The sequence below is a fragment of the Poecilia reticulata genome, chromosome 10 (assembly GCF_904066995.2).
Source record: "Poecilia reticulata chromosome 10, P_reticulata-male-v2, whole genome shotgun sequence".
NCBI lineage: Eukaryota > Metazoa > Chordata > Actinopteri > Cyprinodontiformes > Poeciliidae > Poecilia > Poecilia reticulata.
Genome location: NC_088839.1, coordinates 27,002,746 through 27,025,772, shown reverse-complemented (window position 1 = coordinate 27,025,772; position 23,027 = coordinate 27,002,746). Strand labels below are relative to the sequence as shown.

Below are 23,027 nucleotides of genomic sequence, written 5' to 3'. Positions count from 1 at the left end.
CAGCATAATAACATAAATATATATGTATTTTTTAAAATATATATTTTTCAGTTTTATGTACACATAAGCTAATAAGATGGAGTGGATTTCTGAAGAGAAAGAAAATGGTGAAAATGTGCCCTAAGGTTGTTAAAATATAGGAGCTCACGTCTAAGGTTTTAGGAGGAAATTAGAAATTACTCATGTTGTGTAAGAATGTAAACGTCTCAAGAAATACTCAAAACGATCATTTTATATACATATGTATTTTAAATTACAACATTCTGGCTACATATAAAGTTGTAAAATAAACATATAGTCTCACTTTCACTCACTAACAGTTGGTTTCGCCTTTGGAAACTGGCTGTTTCCTGTGTGAGCCGGTTACAGCAGGAGGCGGCCTCTTATCTGAAGCTGGAAAATATAATAACATTTCCACTTGTACGTTTGATAACATGAGAAACAAAACAACTAGTTTTGGCCATGAGGCGACACCGCCTGAGGAATCCCTGTTTGTAGTTGCGGGGAGGAAACTCACCATATATGGGCAGTGACGTCAGCCCCACGTGCCTTGAGTTCGTGAGAGATTCCAGACAACACTATTTCCCGTAAAGTGCGGAGGGGCGTGGCAAACCAATTCTCCGGCTTTAAGGGTTTACAACCTGACAATTACTCCCAGACTTCCGATTCTACATGGATGACTAGGAAGCGGGAGGTGCGGCTTGGACAACTTTCGGACGTTTTAACTCGATTTAATCAAAAGTCAAACACTTTTTCTTTTCCTTGCTCCCCTTCGGATTGAACTCGTTTGGACTCTACCGACTTACGGCAATACAGTGGGCTTGCCCCCAGTGTTTGAATTAACCCACAAGACTCATCCCGAAAGCTACGATCTAAAGGTTATATATACACACACAACCGAGGTTAGGTTCGGTTGCCGTTTCACAGAAAACCGGAGAGGATGTATCGAAACTTTGGGAGTCAAGGGAGAGGCAACCCGGCGTACGGAGGCAACTTGTCCGGGTCAAACTCCGCATCACTGGGAAGCACCAGCACGTCCACCACGCAGCAGGAGCAGGTAGGTGTGCGCTCACCAAACTGGGCTACAGGTCAGAGGTTGAACAGGTTTTCACACACAGGGGGAATTAGTGGTTTAAGTACTTTTAATGTAAAATTTCTTTAATGTGTTACATAAAAAACAATATATAACAGCGAGATATTTTGTAATTTTAGTGTGTGACTGTCAGATTTGAGTAGTAACTACTCAATTACATTTACTTGAGTAAAATTTCTAGACTCTGACACACCTGCATTTTATGTTAAAGTTTCATAAGTTTTTTATTGAAAGAAACTGATTTGAAAAAAAAATTCTTTCACCTGATTTTATTTTTGTTACTTCTATAAATTATTGACATTTTCATCTTTAAAATACCAAAATGTCCCCTTAGCTTTTTATTTTTGTCTGTATGATTGTCATTTTTAAATATTAAATGGTTAATTAATACTAAAGTAAACTTTTTACCAAATACTTTTTTACTCTTACTTGAGCGGCTTTCTTGGACGGCTCCTTTTAACTTTTACTTACGTAAAAATATGCTGAAGTAGTTATACTTCCCACCTCTAATGACTATATAAATTTTTATGTATAACGACAAAGTGACAAACTTTGGTTTTAGTTTTCTGCTACATCACAATGTTTATTCATTATCATTATTCCAGAAATTTACAATGGCAGGCAGCAGCCACTTTGTCCCAAGCCTGAATGCCATCACGACAAACCAGGACCTCCAGTGGCTGGTCCAGCCCTCACTCATGCATCCTCCAGGACCTTCGCGCTCACCGGTACCACCTTACCCATCCATTGTGGGGGCCGGGCCGATGGGTCCGCCGCCTTCCCAGTCCCATCTCATCAGACCCGGGGTCATAAGGGCAGCTGCTAATACCCCACCGTCCACAAGGCGCAGGAATGATGAGCAGGTAGGTTTGAGACGGTCAGAAACTGACATTTAGACAATAAATTGGCTTTTAACACGCCAATTTAAAAAAAAACTTTTGTTTTTTGACGATGTCGAAACTTATTTATTACACAAAACTGCAATGGAAACTAGCTGATGCTACTGGCACAAACCACGAAGAAGAGGAAGAAAACAGGAAGTGGTAGGAGGATTGTAGCTCGTAATGTCTTTAATGACTTCACTTATTCATGTCTGATTTCTAATAACGTTTCTTAGTTAATGGAAACACTGCAATTGCAAAATTGTGTTTTTAGTCAAAGTTTTGTTCATATTTGTAATGGAAAAAGCAGCTATATATTGAATTAGAAGTAAAAATAAGATATCTGGGAGTTAAGGAGGTCAGAGGTGTGACCAGTGACTCAGTCATTTCTGTGTAACCTTCATGTAACATCCTGTAGCATTGTGTCACACAGAGTCACTGTTTTCTGAATTTCAGTTATTTAGAAATAGATTTTTCTGAGAAACTGTTGAGAACATCTCTAAGTCCTTGAATAGTTTTTATTCCCTAATGTAAACATCCTCTGTTTACTTTATGGTTATTGTTTACACGTGAAACAAAAAGCTTCCAGATGTCCGAGGGAATCTAAAACGTGGATCCCTCTTGTTGCAACTTTAACCCTTGTAGCTTCATTCATTTAGCAATTTCTCATTTTCAGCGGGCACTTGCTGATTGGCACACATCCACGTCACAAAGCTGCGATTTTATGGTACAGGAAGTACACAGTCATGTGACTCACAGGGGCAAGTCATTTTCTGTGACTCACCCTTGACTCACCCCAGGGGTCTGAGCATGAGTCATGGACCCAAAAGGGCAGGAAATATAGGGCGCAACTGTAATTATTCAGTAGGGTGTCGGATAAAGCCAGACTTGTCATGTTACAAGCACAAAACAAGAAGATGATACTGAGTTATTCAGCCGCCATGATTGTTATGACTCAGAGTCCACACATGGTGGTGGTAATTCTCCACTTATATGATCCAGAAGCAAGAAAATGCAACTCATCATTCAGCTCTTCTGTCTTTGCTCTTTGTCACATTTTAAAGATTAAAATCTTCTTACTATAGAAAATGTTGGAAACAACACTAATTATTTGTCTTTAAATAAGTAGGCTTTTTGCCTTCTCCACATATATCCAGCAACTTTAATGCACCAAAATCTGATTTTGATTAATTTGAAAAATTTGGCTAAATACAGCAAGCATTTCTCACAGAAGTGCTTGCTGCTTGAAAAAAAATCCTGATTTTATTGATTAAAGTTGACTAGATTGAGCTCATTTTTGTTTTAATTGATGCATAGAAAATTTGCTAAATTTATTTTAATAAGGCAAACCTGCCCTTTTTAAATTTTGGATCTAGAATAATTACAAACAAATCTGACTACTTTATTGTTGAGTAAATATCGTCACCTAAATGGAACCTATAAGAGAAAACAGATGGTAGGATAAAATATCTAGGGAAAAAAAAACACAAAAATCATAACTAGATGAAAAAAAGAAAGTCAAAAAGGGCATTTTAGTAAAGTTCCACAGCATAAAAAGACAAAGCTCATCTCATCTTGAGTTTTAGGAAAAATTCTGTCCAGAATCACTTTGTGACTTTAAATGTAACAAATCTGCTTCTGAATGGCCAAGGAAGGTTGGTGGAATCAACAGCTCTCTCACTCTTTGGTTACCTAGCAACTCACTCACTCTTTGGTTGCCTAGCAACAACCTGCTGAGTAACTTGCAGCAGTTGAAGGTTTTGTAACTGTCCCTCAAAACTGCTTAAAATATAAAGAACGGAGAGGAGTGAAAATAGAAAATAAGTACAACTTTAGAGTAATTTATGGATAAAACAAGAAATGGCAGTATTTCAGATATTTCAAACAAAAAACTAATCAATAATAATTGATATCAACTTATATGAAACTTATATTATTCAGCCATATTGTCCTATGATTGTTCAGTTATTGTTAAAAAAAACACTTGGAGGGTAACCCATAAAACCAGGTTGGCATCTTTTAAAAGTTTAAATGATTTTAACCAGGTTTAGATCTGAAACATGTGACACAAAAAGCAAACACAGAAGAAACTTGTAAGGGCATAAATACTTTTCAACAGCTCTGCAACCTATTTTCTGATATGTAATAGTTTGCATTTCTCTTTTTAATCACAGTTGTCACTTGAAGAAATGGAAAGACGCAGGGTGAGAAGGGAAAGGAATAAAATGGCAGCAGCAAAATGTCGCAATCGCCGCCGTGAGCTGACTGACTCATTGCAAAATGTGAGTAAAGATTTTTCAAGTGTCATAACACTTAATTCCTAAAAAGTGCAAATACCCGAGTCAGGCATGATTGAACTTGATTGTCCTCCCTTCCGGAGCAGGAAACCGATCAGCTGGAAGACGAGAAGTCACGTCTGCAGAAAGAAATAGCTGAACTGCAGAAGGAGAAGGAGAAGCTCGAGTTGGTCCTGGAAGCCCACCGTCCCATCTGCAAGATAGACGACTCTGATTCCGATTCTGATTCCACGCCTTCGCTTTCCTCTTTGGGAGCCATCAAACTGGAACCAGAGGAATCCATCATTCCAGGACCCTCCACGAAAAAGCCAGAGAAGCCCAAACCGAAGATAATAATCCCGGCCAAACCAGTGGTGTCCACCGCATCGGTCGTCGCCTCTGAGTCCGAGTCGCTCCACACACCGGTCCTCATATCGACGCCGTCCCTCCTGTCTTTCTCCGCCGGCATGGTTTTCACATATCCATCTTCCATGTCAGAAGCAGCAGCGCCCGGCGCGTCCCACCAGGCCTTGCACCCTCCGGCCCAGCAGCCCTGCGGAGTCGCCCATCGGCGCAGCAGCAGCGGCGACCAGTCGGATCACTCCCTGCACTCGCCGACCATTCTCACCCTGTGATCACCCGGCGAAACACTACAGCTGGTTCCGGTTCCAGCCCAAACGCGGGATCTCTGAGAAACGCTGATGGAAACAAGGACGATGACTGTTTTAGGCATTTCAAGACTATCAGCTGCTTCGTTATTTAATCTCTGATCTCAGCTGATAAGGCCTCGGGCACACGTAGCCGGGTTTTTATAAAAACGAATATCTCCCCTACACCGATTGTAAAACACAAATATCGCACACGGAACTGGATCTCTCGATCAGTTCCAGAAAAATTTCAATCACATGAACCCAAACAAATATACAACAGTACGAAGGAGTATCAGGGCCACACCAAGACTAAGTCTGTTACTACAACTTTACTCTCTATAATAAGATTTTATCCTTTTAATTTTATGACTTTATTCTCGTAATTTAAACTTTTTTTTTCTTATCCTGGCTCTAACATTCGTCGTACAAATACACTCTTAAGCTTGTTTTAAACATGCCAAACCCATAGGGTGCAGTGTAGCTCAAAGCTAAAGTCCATGTCAGCTAATCAGGTTGCTTCAAAACAACCACGACTTCCTGTTAGGATTTAAACATAGCGCCAAGAGGTTCATTTGTGTGGATATAATTTTAACTACTTTGAAACAGTGTATATTTATTTTATATAAATATACATGATAAAATACAGGCCAATGTTGATTGGGAATCATGTCAAACCAGGTTTGTGGATATATTGCTGCATTATTTCCTCAAATCTCCACTCTGGTTGGCTGAAAGGCCAAAATGTCTAAAAATGTTTTGGTTTTCCCAGATATCCGGCTACATGTGAACTGGACCTTGGATGGCATGAAAATCTGTGGCATTATCAGAATTTGAATGTTACACTCTTAGTTTTTTTTTACATAAAGTTGATATATTCTCTACTTTTTTAAGCTATAAGATGAAATGAATGTTTTTTTTTATTGGGGAAAAACTGCATGCACTATGTATAAAAGAAAATATACTCTAACAGAAAAAACTCAGGCTCTCTAAAAGAATAACATGAGAACTGAGTTAATGCAAGAATAATAACTATATTTTTATCTTTTTTTTACTTTGTGGAAGTTGTTAATGACCAATGGTGTGCTCATAACTACCAGCCTTACTGTGCGTGTGGATCCTTTTAGACTACAGATATTTATACAGTTTATTGACAACTAAGGCTGGACCGTAGGAGTTGATATAGAATAGATTATATAATCATCTATTTATTAGAGTTTTTAGAGTGTAATATATTTTTGGTAATGTTTAGATTTTCCTGTTTTGGTGGGCAGTGCCTTATTGTTATTTTTATATTCAGACTTGTACGAAGTCACAGAGAATAAAGAAGAAAAGTCTGCATGAAAAATTGTGTGATTTTGTTTAGTTTGATTATAATGCAGATATTAATGACAGAGTGATATGGATGCAAAGTTTCATCAAAATAGTTTGTGGTATTTACTGTGATTTTTTTTTTTATTACTACACAAAATTCAACGCAGCTAAAGTCTTCTGTCATCAGATTAGTTGCAGCACTGACTGCTATCGGAGATCCTTCCTATCCAAAGCATCACCATCTGCAGACGACTCTTTAAAGATATGATGAGTTACGACATTTAACTTCCACTTGGGATGATGAGAAAAAAGTGTTTCCGTTGCAGTTTTGCGAAATAAAACGATTTCTATACAGCTACAAAAACATCATTCTAGAGCCAAATCTTTTGATCACAAAATGAGTTTTGATGAAATTTTAAGTGAATTTATTTTCAAAATGTGGAATTATGCAGCTAGTTTTAGCACAAGAGTTACTTTGTGATACTTTCCAGCTCCAGTGTGTATAAAAAAATTAAAATTTAGTAAAATGAGCAGCAATGTGTCAGTTTAGTTCTAAAAATCAAGTATGATCATTCGATGCAAGTCAACTGCAACTACTTGCATAGAATTTAAACAGTATTTATCAGTCTGGCAGCTGATTTTTTTTTAATTACATTTGCTTTTTTTGCTGTATTTTAACTTCACATAGTTCGGGTCTTAATAAGTCAAAATGCACTGATTGTGGAAATACTTTCCAGAATAGTGGCAGACAATTTAGCTAATGAGAACGATCAATTCTGGCATTGATTAGGTAAATGCATTTAGACTTTTGCTGATGGCCGTTTCCTGACCCCGAACTCTCATTTCTCAAAAACTGAAGCCAGAGTCTTGCTTATTCATCAACATCTTTGATCGGAGCTGCAAAATGAGATTAGGGAGGCAGAGTCAGACCGAAAGCTCCAGAGTGGAAGGAGAAAATAAATATAAAAATCAGTGTTTGTGCCGCTGTAGAATGACGTGTGTGGATCACTAAGAGGGCACAAGCATCAACAGCCCTCTTGAGCCAAACCGAGATCCAAAAATAAAACCGATGAACATTCATGAACTGTTCCTGCGTGACAAACAGGGCGCATCAATCAAGTGAGGAGCAGAAATCAATCACCTATTCTGTGTCGTGAACATGTAAACATGAGTTCAAACTCAGAAGAAAAGGTCAGAACAGCAGAGGGAGTCAATATCGACTGTATTTAAAGCTCTTCAGTGCACTACGAGCATAGCCCACCAATAAACAACTGACGACAAAATAAATCTTCTCTAATCCATGTGCATCTATCTACGGTTTAAACCCAAAAACAGTTAGTAATTCTATAATTAACATAGATAAACCGAGATAAAGAAGAGTCAAAGATAGTCACCCGAAGGGTGCAGGTTAAATGCAAAGAAAGAAAAGAAGAATTGGAATAAAAATCATTAAAGTTTGTAGACCTTCCAGTTTCATACAAAGAGATTCCAGCTGGGTTTTTAAAACAGGATAAAGTAACTATTAGTTCTGCACTGAGAGAACTTTACCTTAACCTCTACCATGAACCAAAACTTAAACTATGCCAGAAATTGGCGAATTTTCCCAACTGCACTACAACCTGGAGTAAAAACAGTAACAACCATCATGCACATATGGCACTCCAATCCTGCCCTGAGGAAGAGAGAGTGCATAAAATATTACACATCTGGGCATCTATGTAGCAAAGGCCGATATCAAATCACCAGTGGACTAAATATGGCTCAAAACTGGATTAAAATTCATCATTAGATCTGTGATTTAATGATCTAAGACGAGGCTCTCCAGTGCATTAGAAAAGAAGGCTTCTACCAGTGTAGGCTAGTCCAGTGCATGAGATAAATTTATATTCGTGACCCAGTTATTGGTCCCATTTTTTTTTTCAACAGATTACTGAAAAAGGAGAAATCTCAGAAGATTCAATAGAAAAAACACTGTAAAACTTAGATACTTTGTCATCAGGTCCTGAAATTGGTCAGGTGATAAAGTTTCTCAAATCCTATTGTGGCACAGAAACGTTGCAGCATTCAGAGTGCCTTAAAGGGAAACCTCAGGATTTTTAAAGTTCAGTTAAAAGGTTATAAACATTTAATATCTTGTCTGTAAAAAATAAACCAAACTGGACTTTTACCCACAACACCAGTATCTCTAAAATGTCACAGTAGTTGATGGAAACGCTACTTTACAAACCTTTATAACATCATTTCATTTGCATCTGACATTTTTATATAGAATCGAATTATTATTTACCAACCAGACGAAGGCTGGAGGCGGTGCGTCAGCAATTATCTTCCTGTCTCTACACCTGATGCAACAACCAATTAATCACGTGATAAAATGAGTAATTCTGATGATTAATATTTTTTGAAAGGCAGTTTGGTTTGCAGAGACATCATAGTCTATTTTATTTATGGTTTTGTGTGGGTTTTAATTTTTGTTTTATTTATTGTTGTATTGGTTGTTGAATATTTAAAATCTCTTCCAATTCCAGTGTTAAGTGCTCTTTACAAAATACAATTTACATGCATTTTATACTCAATTTATTAATTGAAAATGGTCTCAAAACAACAATTTTATTGTTTATTGCAATAATTACTGGGAAAATTGATCGTTCAGCTAAATTTGTTATCATGACAGACTTTCTTGTACTAAGAAAATAACAAAATATTCTCAATTAGACAAACTAAGAGTGAAAAACAAGAAAAAAGTTCTCACTTAATTGGTTATATACTTTTGCCTTTTTTTTAAATCAGATCGTTACTCTGATTTGAAATATTTTACGTTAACTATGTTATCATCATTGAGCCTCCCAATAAGAAATCTAGATGCTATGATTAAATTATTCCCCTTTTAATGTGTATTTTGTACTTCCTGTTAGCAACAGGTTCTAACCTTGTTTTTTCCATCTCAAGATAAAAACTTTCTTTAAGCAATCTAATAGTATGTTAATGTACTTTTATGTACTTTAACAACTAAAATAAAATGCTTTTCTAGCCCTGACTAAAAGTGAAAGTACTAGAAATGTAATTAATATGAGTTACATTTAATTTCCCTTTGGGATCAATAAAGTGTTTTTGAATTTGAATCGAAATATTAGAGTCATATTAAATACATTTGAATATATGAGTCTCGTTTTCAGATCAAAAGCACCTTTTGAAAATATCGTTCAAGCATTTCATAAAAACCACATTTCCATTATTTAAAAAACATTAATTGGTTTGTTGTTATATTATAATCTTAAATGTTATGTTTTCATTAACAGTAAGCTGAAAATTATAATAATTAACAGAAATAAAGGCTTTCAAACACCCATATGTGTGTAATTAGTCTATATGTTTAGCGATAAAGTTCCTAAAAATCAATGGGCTTTTCAATAATATTCAAATTTATTGAATAGGTCTGTACATTTTTTTTTTACATATTTGACACTGATAGGATAAGAAATAAAATAATAATTAGATTTTCTGTCTGGAAAAAGAACGATCACGGTCTCTTGTTGCCGATACCGATCACCTGCATCTCATTTCGCAGCCTGCCTGTGCAGCTGGTCTCCTCTTTCCTTCACACTGCGCAAACGCGCAGCAACACATCCTAAGCGATGTTGAACTATAACGCACTGAGTGAATGGGGACGTTTGCATGTTGCGGCGGAAAATTGAAGCACGTCAAAATGCATCAACATAACGAAGCTAATACGACATTAAAACAATGCCATACTTGACGGAGTTTGGCTACATCGAGGCTCACTGCAGTAAAAAGACATATAGAGGATCAGATAGCAGGTAAAGCAGCGCACAGCTACAAACACTCACCCGGATTAGCATGACAGTCAGAAAGCTAAACAAATAACCCGCAAAATTATTTAAGTCTTCGAGATGCGATGTAAGACGCTGGTTCTGCTCTCGCTGTTGAACCGCTGATACGCGTTACAGGTAGTAATATTTCACAGACGTAGCGCCGCTTCTGCTCCACCTGGTAGTGACTCTCACACCGAACCTCTGCTTAAAGCTGCAGCATCTAACCTAAAAAAATACATTTTACATACGTATTAAACTTTTGCTGTCCTAACATGAGACAGATAATCTCTAAAAAATAATCGATCTCCTCCCTGCTCTGCATAATTACTCCGCTCAGTCAGAAACAGCCACTCATAACTAGCAGTAATCAGCTAGCCGCCATGCTAACAGGAAGTTTTCATTCAGTAACTCAGGATTGTTTATTGTAATGGAACCTGTATTTGCCTTTGAATGTTAAGTTTTATACTTGAATTTTTTTGGCAATGTTGAGAGGTTTTATTTTGGCTCTTTGCATTATTTAGCCTCTTCAGAGCCTTCATATGTTTTCAGTCTGTTAAAGATAGTATTACCGATAGCAGTACAATATGCAGAATGCCTGTTTTGTTTTTTTTCTTGGAAAAAGTTATTAAAAACAAGTTTTTGTCTAAATTAAGGTGAATTTATGGTTCCTTTTTCCACATAATGTAACCAGTAGTGTTTATGATAAAAAAATAATAATTATGTGATCGGTATCGGTGATCGGCCCTCACGGGTGATCGAAATCGGCAGGACAAAAACCTAATCGGCACCTCTCTATTAAGTGATTCCTTTCATGTACATGTGAAAAACTTATGCTATTTTCTGTTTTGATCATATTCTTTTACTTCTTTGTGTACAGTAGAATTTTATGTTGAAGACTAAAATATTTTATATCTCTATAGTTTAACCTCAATTCATGATCTTAGCATAATTATTTATTTTTTTATTCTACATTTACATGTTCCATTCTCAATAAACGTTTCATACAAGAAGATCATTGCTGTTGCACCACCTCCTTAAGAACCAGTGGTTCTTAAGGAAATAACCATTGTCTTCTTTGTAATAACAACCAACGCAAATTAAAAAAATGTTTTAAAAGCTTGTATGTAGAGTTTACATAAACAAATATGATCTTTTTTGAAATTTTAGTTGAGGAAGTCTGATTTGGTTAGTTTGTCGTTAGTGATTTGACAGATACAAATTTTAAAACTGTCCTATTCTGTTTTACAAATAAAATAAATGAATAAACTGTAAATTAAAGGATCTGTGTTTAACATAGGATAATGTAGGATTTCACAAGTCTGAGAGGTGTTAAAAAATGGCTGATCTAAGTTGCCAATAAAAGCTTTGAAATAGCCCTTTACCACAGTGTGAATGAGAAGTCAACTTCAGTATTTTAACAATTTCTAAAAATCGTTAAAATGTGTTGGACTAAAATGTGCAAAATGTTAGAGAAATGCAGAAAATATTTAGAGATTTGAAGGTTGGAAATATAGACTTTAGAATGAGTAGCTGAGTTTTCATCTCAAATGTGAGCAAAACTGTCAATATTCTGCTAATGTAAAAAAAAAATTTAAATTTTGCAACTGCGGTGTTTCCATATAAAAGGAAATTTAAATCACATGAATAGGTTTCATCACCAGATAAGTAATTAAAAAACATGCCACCAACTTCCAGCTACTTCCTGTTGTCTTCTTTGTGGTTCCAGTGGGAACATCCAGTTGTTGATCATGTGACTCTTTTTTTTATTTTCAGACTAAATATTTATTTTATAAACTAAATATTTAGCTCAGATCTAAATACCTAGAAAGTACGACAACTATTTATATTGCTACAAGTTAAATATTTAGGTCCAAATCAAATATCTAGCTAATATGCAAATTGGCTTGCCGATAAGGGGAAGTGATGTGAAAAAAGTGTTTCCATTGCAGTTTTTCAAAATTAAGCAAGTAGCTTCCTTTCCATTGTCCATACAATTTAGTAATTTGACATAAATTCCCTTAATGGAAACACACAATTTTGAAAAAACGCTTTTTTTTTCTTTTTATAAAAATGTTTTGGCTAGAATTATTTGGTTTTTTTTTAGCATCACACTTCTCACATGATTTACAACCGGATGTTACTACTGGCGGAAACCAAGAAGATGAAAGCAACTAATTTTAATTGCGTTTATATTAAACTGAAACACCGCAGAAATTGTGTGGTTTTTTTTCGGAAAGTTTTGCGCACATTTGCATATTAAATATTTAATATGCAAAGATATTAGCATCTAATAACCTTTTAACATTTTTCTTTTTTTGATCCTGGAGTATCTATCCTTTAATGCCTCCAATTTAGTCCGTGGAGTCCAAAGCCCCTCCGGCGGCCGTCAGTCGTCAGGTGAGCACACCAGGTGGAGCTGGTCTGGACTTCCCACGCTGCCCGTGCTGGAGCTTCCGTCTCCCAAGTCCCGGGCCACCATGCAGGGTAGGTTGAGCTCCGTGGAGCCGCCGGGGCTGGAGTCGCTCCTGCTCACACACTCCTCCTCCAGCACCAGGCACAGCTCCTTCAGGTCCAGGTTCTCCTTCACCAGTCCGTCCTGCATGCGCTCCAGGTCGGCGAGCTTCTTCAGGTAGCCGCCCAGGTCCTCCCGCATCACCTTGGCGGCGTGGTGGCCAAACAGCTGCCACTCCCTTGCCAGCTTCTTCACCTTGAGCCTGTCGTCGTCCAGGAAGCAGCAGAGGTCCCGCAGCTCGGTGTTCTCCTCCTGCAGGCGCTGGTTGATGACTTTTAGTTCCCTGATTTCCAGGAGGTGGCCCTGCAGCTGCTTGTTGACCTCCTTGATGAGCCTGCCGCGCTGGATCAGAGCGGAGATCTTTTCCGACTCCTCCTTACGCAACCGGCTCACCAGCTCCTCTTTGGAGCAGGCCAGCAAATCCTCATCAGAGACCTTTGACAGCTCTCTGGTTATGATCTCACCTTCACTGCCCATTGTGAGCGAGAAAACCTATGGAGTCCCTGAGAAATTATTCAACCCCCCCACAAATGTTGCTGTATTTGATGCTCAGCTGAGAGTTTTCACATCATCCGCTTCTTGTGTCATGTGATTTCTTTATTTAGACTGCTTTCTTCAAGGCCTTAATGAGGTCGGGTGTGAGGATGCACCTCAAGCTCCGATTAATGTCAGTCCATCATCATCATCATCATCATCTCAGCAGCAGGCTGTGTTTTCCAAAGGCCTCTCGGAGCTCAACAGCCCGTTTTCTCGAGAAAACATCCGCCCTGTGGAGGTGCTTATCTCCGATTGGGTCCGCCGAGATTATACCCCGCTACCCACGGATGCAAAACCTCGCAGATGTTGTGGGTTTTCAGGTCGGCGGCATCGCGTCGTCAGGCTCTGCTATGCTTCGGTTGAATGGAGGCAGATTTCCGTGGACGGAGCGGCGGTGTCTTCTACCGGGGGCGGCACATTATATACATATATAAAAAAACAACAACAAGCAAACAAAAAAAAAGGTAAAACAGAGAAAAAGCAAATGAGATAAAACGGTCTGACTCGACCCGTTACCTGTTCATTACAGGCGCTTCATCCTCCGGAGCTGACCTGCTATCACAACAATGTCTGCCTCCACCAGTTTAACGAGCCTGCTGAGCTGCGCGTGAAGCTGCAGCGCTACCGGAAATACACATAGGAGACCTTCAAAGTAAAAGCGCTATCGAATGATTCAGATAGAACAACTGGACTATCTGAAGATTATGCAAATTAACAACTTAAAAGATGTAAATATGGTAAATGTTGCGGAGCTCCACCTGCATTTAGACCTATTCGTTTTTAAAGCTTTGTTTAAGAGGTTTAAGGTCATATAAAATTACTTTATTCTTGTAAATTTTACTTTTAAGAAGCTCAGAGTTCTACACAAAAGTGAGACTTAATCTTAGCTTTAATTTCACAAAACTGACATTTTCTCTCAAAATGTTTACATGTTTGAAAAAAAAAAGAATTGTGATCTGATATAATTCAGAATATTTAAAATGTCAGATTTTTGAATATCATAAGTCTGGCTCTTTCCTTTGAATTTAGATTTTTTTAAATAATTTGTTTTTAAAATCCAATTAAAAAAAACTGAATTCTGAGATTAAAAATTCAGAATTCTAACTTTAATCTATGAAAACTGACGTTTTTGGACAATAAAAATCAGAGATTCTGAGAGTCAAATGTAATTTTGACTTTAATCTCACAACTCTGACTTTTCCCTAAGAATTTAGACTGTTGAAAAAAAATCTAAATTCTAAGATGAAAGCCTGATTTTTTTTATTAAGTAAAATATTTAAAAATATTTCTGATTCAAGTGACTTGGTTTGGTTTTATTTTGAATTATCTTTCTTTACAGGAAGATTAATGTTGATAGTTGTTAACTTGACAGACTCCAGTTATCTGAAGTGTTAATCTTTCTAGTGGTTGCTTGACACATCATAGATATGCATCAATCTGACATTTTTGAACACCTTATTTATCAGATTTAAATAGTTTGAGTCTCTTTAAGCAACATTGTAAACAGATTTATTTTACAATTTCAGAAACATTTGGACTTTTAAATTTAAAGCGTTTTTTTATAACCCTTTTACTATGTTAGACCACACAGACATGGAAAAGTTCAGTTTACAATGGAAACAAATAGGAAAAGTTCTGTATGTGACCGTACTTCCTCTGGATTTATCCGTTTACAAGCGTGATCTCATCCTCTATACTCAAGCCATCTCTATTGTGTCCTAAAGGCTTTTGGAGTTCACAAAAGCACAGCACATTCTGTCTGTATCAGGAGACACGATTTGTTTCTTTTCAAAGAACACAGTTGGAAAGTTTGACTGCAGGCGTTTGTGTGTGTGTTTTTCCCATCGGTTTATGCTGAGGTATTCGGCCACATCCTTCCGCCCTCTGTCCCACCTCCATTGTTTCACGGAGGCCATAACAATGTAGGGTGTTAACCGCGCTGAGAGGAATCTGGGGATGGAATCAGGGTGTCATGGGAGTTTAGAAATGAGAGTGTTGAGAGATCTGACAAAAAAATCGAGCTGACCGGGGGGCGTGGGTGGAAGAAGGTGTTGGTTTTTATTTTATTTTCTCCCACATGTTGTCATTCTGAAGGACACATGCAGAAACACAGAAACGGGAGGGTGAGGAGAAGGATTTACAGGGATTTATATGGATTAATCTGAGCAGGGAAAGAGAGCAGATTGTGTGCAAGCGAAGTGGATCCTGTTGAAGGGGGTCCATTCTGGATCTGACACTTTCCCCAGTAACAGAAAGTGCAAATTACAGGACAAAAGTCAACAAAAGGCTATGTCTCGCTGCAAGATGTTTCATGTAGTTTCAGTCGTCACTTTTTAATTGTAAGTTTCAGTCTGACCACTGAAGACTTTCTCAGCAAAATGAACAGTTTATGCTGAGTCAAGAAATTTCACACTGTGCAGGAAATTTCCAAGACTCATGTTTCCTATTAATGAACTCTTGCAGCTTTCTCTCCAGCTCAGTTTTTCCTTCTTTTTGGAGAGTGACGAATAAACAGGTTTTGGTGAACTCATTTAAATTAGAGCAGCCTGTCTTTTGAGAGAACAATAAGCTTTCAATCTCAATGTTTTCTAGCATATTTTTACTGCCTTCGAATTTCAGCAGCTCCAACACTAATTATCCTTGCCATTTCATTGTCAAACGCATTAAACATTCACTTCTATTCACAATAGAAATTAATTAAAAAGAACATTGTTTGTGCTATTCATGAAATCTATGAAAATAGATAAAATAAAAGGTCCACTTGTATTATTTAATCCAGTTTGGGGAGTTAAACTTTTGGAATAGTTGGACATGCTATAAAGAGAGACATGGCTGACTGACTTTCCTGTTTTGCTTTTGGCACTTCATTTAAAAAATTGTTTGAAAGCCAGTGTTATTTTAAAATGGTCTTAAGTATTCTTCAGACTTTCTGAAGATCTTTTATTGTTCTTCTTTGGACTTTGGCTGCTTTTAAGCTAATTTTCATTCCAATACTTGACTGTTTTTTGTTTACTTTTATTTTGTTGTGATGTCTGTCATCTTACTCCTTTGTAATTTAGTGATTTTGGTCATTTCATACCTGAAAAACATGCAAATGGATCTTTGTTAATCCCAAAGGCAAATTAAGCAAATTGAGGAAAATCTTAAAATTTGAGGACCATTCAGCATGATTGGTCTTCAAATCATGCTGATTTGAGGTCCATTTCTTAATGGAGTACCCATTAAGAAATGGAAACTCCAAGTCAAAACTCAGAATGTTGAGATGCTTTGAGGATTTGTGGGATGTAAGTCTTGCCTCAAATATCTCAAAGTTGAAAGTGAAGAGTGGGATAAACTTTCCTCAGCGCAATTTTAGATACAAATGGAGATAAATGTATTCCAGTTAATGGGGATTATACACCAGCTTTAAATAAATCCTAATCTTTTCCTAAGATAGAAAATATAATTTTATTAATAGAGGTTAATGTAAAAACATTTGTTGTTTTGATGTAAATTAGATAGAAATTATACACTGGTGAACATTTCTTGTAATAAAGAATTTATATTTAACAGAGTTCTAATTTTTTTCTACCTGACTGTATTAAGGTCCCTGGAAAACTTCCCACGACAGAAATAGCACAGTGTTTCTGACTTTAGTTTGCTCTAATGTCTGTTTAAGTGGAAAAAAAAACTCTCCATTACAGTCAGCGCCGCATCATAGTTAGATCAGCGCGACCTTCACCATGGCAACCACAGCTACCGTTTGAATCACACAGTAGCTGTTTTACCAACCATAATACGATTAATGTAAAATAAAAATAAATAAAAATGTTTCTAAAGAGCATATACATGATAAGATCATGTATATACATCTTGTATTGCTTTTATTTAATATTTTAAAATCCTAACGATTTATGTACGGCGTGACGTCACCAATCCGGAAGCGTGTGCTGCTGTATGTCTGCTGTTGTTGACACTGCGTACCTATAAGGATGAAGCCGTTTGATCGTTATTCCTAGTTTAGTTGCAAAAGTTTGAGCTGCATCTGTAGCCATATTACAAGTTTTATTCAGTAATAATTTACAGTTTTGCCTTCTGATCAGTTTGATGTGGCTAACTGCTGCTCGTTTTACGGGGCTGCTAACAGAGAAGCTAACCGTGAACTAATTTAGCTAATGAGTAAAACTGCTTAAATCCATCTGACAGGATGAACGTTTCACCTTGAAGATCCGCTTTTATTAAAGACAGACTGTTAAATCAGGTTTTTTCATACCCCTAAAATCAAGGTATAAAAAAAATAATACGACATTAGGTCTTTTGAAGCAGCTAAGTGCAGATCGCTACGTGTTGATGTTGAATAGCTTTTCTTTTTACTCCTCGCAGATGGCCGTAGAGCTCGATGTGTTCGTCGGTAACACCACCATCATGGATGAGGAGGTTTACCAGCTCTGGCTGGATGGATACACAGGTATGATCATGAATCCTTGACCGGATGTGTTGACTTTAATAGGCTGGTAAATGGAGCAGTACAAAAGTACATGTTTGAATAAGTGAGTGAATAATATCAGAGGAGCAGAATTTATTTTCATCCCAACGAGGAAAGATTACAAAGGAATTTATTTAATTAGGTTAATTAATGTCAACTCAATGTAAAGAAATCTAGTTTGTATCCAGCTGTGTAGAAATGTACAACCAAATTAGTTCAGATTCAGGCTCCTTTAGGTTCAGTGGTGTACGGTCCAATTCAATCCAGATTATATTACAGTACAGGTAGCTTCATTTGGTCATACAATGCCAATTGATTACAAGTTATACATTTAAGAAACTCCCCATTGTATGAAGGTGTTGACTTTGCTGCAGTTGCACATCTTGAGCAAGCATGATGGGACAGTGGAGAGGAACCGCCTTCGTTCAGCTGGATGAAACCTCCAGCAGAAACAGAGATGTGCTTAAAAATAGGAATAAATTGGTTGAATTTTAAAAGTCACAGCAGATTTCCTGTTGTAGATATTTATGAAACGTTATTAGATGTGATTTTTCAAATGGTCAGATAATATTTGTGACTCTAAACATGTTTTATTCAACTGGACTGACAGCAAAAACGTCTCTTTGGATTGTAAATGTTGCACGAAAAACCCCTGAACTAGAATTTTAGTTCAATTTAAAATACTTGATTTATCTGTAAGGGAAGTTATTCTTTCTAAATTAAAGTATTAAAGTAAGCTATTAAAGTTGGGATGACAGAGCAAAAAAATATAGAGAATGAAACAGATGTATTGTTGCTTCTTCACTCACAGCTTCACTGCAAAGCAAAGCATCCTTAAAAATAATGTTACAATCCATCTAATGATATTTTGTTTCCTGTGTCATCAAGATTACAGAAAAGTGGCCATGAAATTATTTCAGTGCAACATTTGGGCAGAAGTAAACTACTGAAAGTGCTTCAGTAGCTTTAGCAATTCCCAGGAACTAGAGATCTAAAAGTTAAAGTACGTGACACACGTGGGAAAAACATGCAAGGAATGTTGTTTTCCTCCACACCGTAAGTATTAGGAGCAACATGGATCCACTGTAAAGTTGCAGTAGCTGCTGATTATCTACACAACTTTGTGATTTCATGATAAATTATCTAACTAAGCCTAGAGTGGATTATTGCATAAGCAGCTGAAAAAAAAAGCTTTTTAACATTTTTTAATATGATTTTACAGCATCTTTGACCAGTTTGTGTCGTAAAAAAGTACTGTTTGTTCCTCAGGTAGTCAGTCTGGAGACAATTAATTCCTCAACCGATCCCACAACATGTAAACAGGAATAAGATATGCATGTTAATGGGGCTTGGATTTTATCCGCCAGTGAATGATGCTGTGAAGGTGCGCATGGCGGGAGGCGTGCTGGACGAGTGTGAAGCAAACCAGGATGTTCTCCTGAGCGACACCATGGACCAGTACAGGACCTTCCAGATGTGTGAGCGTCTGCTGCAGAGTCCAGCTAAACTCGCAAACCAGCTGCTCTTCCAGATCCCCCCTCACCGGCAAACCATGCTCATAGAGAGGTGACGCTGCCATCTCAACACTTTTAGTTCTTTTTTTTGTCATGTAAATTTTTTAGATGAAAATGCATCTAAAGTATTTGTGTGTTCTTGTTTAGGTATTACGCCTTTGATGATGCGTTTGTGCGTGAGGTCTTAGGAAAGAAACTCTCCAAAGGAACAAAGAAAGACTTGGACGACATCGGCGCCAAGACAGGTGTGACTCTGAAAAGCTGCAGACGTCAGGTAAAAGAAGACGATGTTGATTCATTTACTCTCAGGCTGTAAAGCTCTTTAAATGGGAAAAAGAAATCCCTCCGAGCTCTTCTTTTTTGCTTTTGTGTGAAGTCATTTCAACATTTTCGACAGAGCAGAATTTATTGGTTGGGATTGGCTTGTTGTTCGAGTCACGATGTTGTAATTTAGCGAGCCTCCTGCGTCATCTGCTGTATTTCAGTTTGACAACTTCAAGCGTGTTTTCAAAGTGGTGGAAGAGCTGAAGGGCCCCCTGGTGGAGAACATACGTCAGCATTTCCTTCTCTCTGACAAACTCGCAAGGTATTGAGTGAACACAGCTGGGTTTAAAATGCTTTGGATGCATTTTATATATTTATCATAACGTCATAATATTTTGGAATAAAATTGTTACGAGTGTAAAATTGCATGAGAACGAGGTCATAATATTTCTAGAACAAAGTGGTAATATTAAGACTTTTTATTTTTGTGTTTTATGTCTTGTTGCTGAAATGTGCCATACAAATGAACTTGATTAATTTTCATAATATAACTATTCTCATATTATTCTGACTTTTTTCTCACAATATTATCACTTTATTCTCATATTATCATCACTTTATTCTCATTTTATTACAACTTTTTATTCTTGTATTAAGACTTTAGTCTTGTAATGAAATTTATAAAAATGTTCTCAGCATTAATATTCTAACACATCAAACCTGCTGCTTTTTCTGTCTTTTTTTTTTGCAGGGATTACGCTGCCATTGTTTTCTTTGCCAACAACCGTTTTGAGACGGGGAAGAAAAAGCTGCAGTTTCTCACCTTCCAGGACTTTGCTTTCTGCGCCGGGCAGCTTATCAACAACTGGACGGTTGGGGCTGTCGGTGAGGGATTTTACTCGTTGGCTTTGGCGCTTTTTACCGACATAAAACATAAACACCACTTGCATCACGTTTAGCTGCTGCATAGCTCATTAATCAAATGCCACATCATAATTATTCGAGAGTTAATGTTTATACAGCTCTGAAATAATAAACTTTCTTATCCAAGGTGATAAAAACACTTTAAAGCAAAGTTTTAAGCTGTACTTAAGAAAAGAAGTGGTTCACTGTGGCTCTTTCAGTGACCACCAGAGGTCCTTCAAGTTTCACTCATCCCAGTCTGAGTTAATTCTGAGTCTGAATGGTTTCAATTACGAACAAAACAGTTTGATAATGAGTGTGTTTGACACAGAGACAATTCTGAGAAATTAATTTGTTCTAAAATGATTCGTGGAAGTCTCAACTCGAATGCTCTTTGTAGACAACATGGTGGAAGACATGGACGTCGACCTGGACAAGGAGTTTTTACAGGAGCTGAAAGAGCTAAAGGTTTTAATCACCGACAAAGATCTGCTGGATCAACACAAAAGGTAACGAAAACACGCTCCAATTTTGTGCAGATGGCCGAGAAACGGCCTGGCTTTCTCACAAAGCTTCATCAGCTCACTTTTATCTAATTTCCTGTTTCTTTCTCTGCTCTGCTCTCAGTTTGGTCTGCACGGCTCTCAGAGGAAAAACGAAAGCTTTCGCAGAGATGGAAGCTAATTTTAAAGTGAGAAACACTTCCTGGTTTAATGCAAAACGTAATCTGTTGTTAACTGTCCCGGTGAAAGCGTTATTCCTCTTTTTGCCACAGAATCTCTCCAGAGGCCTCGTCAACATTGCCACAAAGTTAACAAACACCAAAGATGTCAGAGATTTCTTCATTGATCTTGTAGAGAAGGTTAGTATCTGATCTCAGATCTGTCTGTCTGCAAGGCTGTGAGCTCCTGCTTGTCTTTTCCAGTTCATTGAGCCGTGCCGCTCAGACCGATGGACATCTGCGGACGTAAAACTCTACCTCACCCACTACACCAACTCGGCACACATTCTGGACTCATTCAAGTGAGTTAACGCGCCTTTATCCGTCGGAGTGGAAGTCGGGAAACCGAAGAACAATCTAAGGGTGTTTTCACACCTGTTAATCCAGGAGACTGGAACCAAATTACGTTTGTTAAATTTTCAGCTGCTGTGGTTCACTTTCGCATTGAGTCAATCAATCCAAATGATTAGAAGAGCCTGTTCCCCTGCTTGTCTGTGGGGGTGCTGCACCAAGAACTACTGAAGGAAACGACAAAAAAACACCGCTTGGTGGTCACATATGCACCAGGGTTCACTTTAACCGAACTGAGACCAGAGTTTGACTCATCCTGTTTTAATCAAACTAATTCATTTGTCTGGAAAGTCCAGTTTGTTTGGGTAAATGTGAATGTGTAATGAAACTGATGTGAATTCTGTGGTCTGTCTAAAAACCTCTGTCTCGGTTCGGTTAAAGTGAACTCTTCTGCAGTTCGAATGTGAACACCAAGCAGACCAGAGACTGCTCCAAAAGCAGGAAGTGGACAACAGCGCAGGGCATTGTGGGTAAATACAACCAAAACAAACTTGAGTTTAATGCTACAGTGAGAAATGGCTCGTAGTCTTTTACCAAAGACAAATAAGAAATCCTACAACCACTAAAATCTGACGCTCGTGTCTTCTTTTGAAGTTTTTGTGTCGTTTCCTCCTGTGGTTCATGGTGCAGCGTGAAAGTGAACTGCACCAGCTGAAAATGCAACAAATGTTGCAATTTACCAAATTTACCAGACTATGAGGTTAAAACTATTTTTCTTTTTATTACAAAGCACAATAAGATTTCACTAGGAGAAAATGTAATAAGAAGACTCCATAACATAGACAATTAGTAGTTATCTAATGGAAACGCCACGTTTGTAAAGAAATCGCAGCTACTGTGAACTCCTTGTACAACTTCTCTTAAAAAAAAACAAAAAAAACGGCGAAAACCCCCAGAAAAGGCGACGTTCGTCAGCAGAATCCTCTGCTCAGGTCATTATCATTGAAGCTGTCATCTCTGTTCTGGCATGTCTTCCATGTGGTTTCTGTAACTGTAGTCGCCTTGTTTCTCATGTAAACTCTCAGGAATGTAATTAAAGGTTTACACAGCCCCGCTCCGCTTCAGGCCTAACAAAGAGATATTCATAAATAGCAGCAAAGACCCCCTGGTTAAACTCAGGGGACCCTGGTTGCCTCATTTACTCTCTTTGCACAGATTTCACAATTCCTGCTTGCCAGCTCTGGCCTTGCATCATTCACCCACTGACTGCTTGTTCTCTGCCCTCAGACACCAGGCTGTGTGGGACAGATACATGGGCGTGATCAAAAGCTGCATCTTCAAAATGTATCACGACTGAGGCGTTTCCCCTCCTCTCTGCTTTTTGTTTCCCGGTTCATCGGCCCCCTCGCTGAAGCCGTTATTCTCTCTCTCTCTTCGTTTTGGCAGAGATCCATTTCTTACGTTCTGTGTTGCATTATTGCCGCATTCATTCTTGTGTTTCTGTAAATTTGGTTTATAAATAAAATAAAGGTTTTACCACTGGAGTGTCGTTCTGTTTTATTTTTCCCCATTTAACACGTGTTTGTGTTTTATGTGCGGCGTTAAATGGCTGAGATGTTCCCATTAACCCAGCACAGACACAGGATTTATTATCCGCTGGGTGCTGGGTGGAGATAAGAGAGCAGAAGGGGGAAAGTGAATCAAGTCCTTTATTTTTTTTTAAATGCTGCATTGAGTTTGAACTATTTGAGTGTTTTTAAACAGGATCTGAACATC

At 37.8% G+C, this 23,027-nt stretch overlaps 4 protein-coding genes across 6 annotated transcripts in view; 2 read left to right on the top strand and 2 right to left on the bottom strand.

Annotated features, from left to right (window-relative positions):
- The window catches only part of fibpa (fibroblast growth factor (acidic) intracellular binding protein a), a 28,091-nt gene extending 5,296 nt beyond the window's left edge, over positions 1 to 22,795 (top strand). Inside the window, exons 1-11 of one of the 2 annotated variants that reach the window (XM_008420805.2) lie at positions 16,999 to 17,358; positions 17,456 to 17,540; positions 18,926 to 19,124; positions 19,220 to 19,346; positions 19,558 to 19,658; positions 20,088 to 20,221; positions 20,640 to 20,748; positions 20,867 to 20,930; positions 21,015 to 21,101; positions 21,165 to 21,262; positions 22,539 to 22,795. In XM_008420805.2, coding sequence (XP_008419027.1) covers positions 17,456 to 17,540; positions 18,926 to 19,124; positions 19,220 to 19,346; positions 19,558 to 19,658; positions 20,088 to 20,221; positions 20,640 to 20,748; positions 20,867 to 20,930; positions 21,015 to 21,101; positions 21,165 to 21,262; positions 22,539 to 22,608 — 1,074 coding nt within the window. In that variant the 5' untranslated portion in view covers positions 16,999 to 17,358 and the 3' untranslated portion in view covers positions 22,609 to 22,795. Of the gene's footprint in view, positions 1 to 16,998; positions 17,359 to 17,455; positions 17,541 to 18,925; positions 19,125 to 19,219; positions 19,347 to 19,557; positions 19,659 to 20,087; positions 20,222 to 20,639; positions 20,749 to 20,866; positions 20,931 to 21,014; positions 21,102 to 21,164; positions 21,263 to 22,538 lie in introns of those variants that run through there. The other variant, XM_008420804.3, reaches the window with a different exon arrangement.
- Positions 1 to 23,027, bottom strand: part of yif1a (Yip1 interacting factor homolog A (S. cerevisiae)) — a 49,575-nt gene that overhangs the window by 16,083 nt on the left and 10,465 nt on the right. The gene's annotated exons all lie outside the window — the stretch shown is intronic.
- Positions 31 to 8,820, top strand: fosl1a (FOS like 1, AP-1 transcription factor subunit a). Its single transcript, XM_008420800.3, has 4 exons — positions 31 to 1,057; positions 1,699 to 1,956; positions 4,149 to 4,256; positions 4,358 to 8,820. Exons 1-4 carry the CDS (start codon positions 941 to 943, stop codon positions 4,883 to 4,885), a joined length of 1,011 nt encoding a protein of 336 aa, XP_008419022.1. The 5' UTR covers positions 31 to 940; the 3' UTR covers positions 4,886 to 8,820.
- Positions 7,417 to 23,027, bottom strand: part of ccdc85b (coiled-coil domain containing 85B) — a 26,090-nt gene continuing 10,479 nt past the window's right edge. The window contains exons 1-3 of one of the 2 annotated variants that reach the window (XM_008420803.3): positions 16,665 to 16,760; positions 13,610 to 13,714; positions 7,417 to 13,494 (exon numbers count right to left, since the gene is read on the bottom strand). In XM_008420803.3, the coding sequence (XP_008419025.1) occupies positions 12,431 to 13,033 (603 nt within the window). In that variant the 5' untranslated portion in view covers positions 13,034 to 13,494; positions 13,610 to 13,714; positions 16,665 to 16,760 and the 3' untranslated portion in view covers positions 7,417 to 12,430. Of the gene's footprint in view, positions 13,495 to 13,609; positions 13,715 to 16,664; positions 16,761 to 23,027 lie in introns of those variants that run through there. The other variant, XM_008420802.3, reaches the window with a different exon arrangement.

Coding starts and splice junctions, on each gene's coding strand:
- fosl1a (XM_008420800.3), top strand. CDS start 941: ATGTATCGAAACTTTGGGAGTCAAGGGAGAGGCAACCCGGCGTACGGA. Junction 1,957..4,148: donor GGCGCAGGAATGATGAGCAG/GTAGGTTTGAGA, acceptor TTTTAATCACAG/TTGTCACTTGAAGAAATGGA. Junction 4,257..4,357: donor TGACTGACTCATTGCAAAAT/GTGAGTAAAGAT, acceptor CTTCCGGAGCAG/GAAACCGATCAGCTGGAAGA.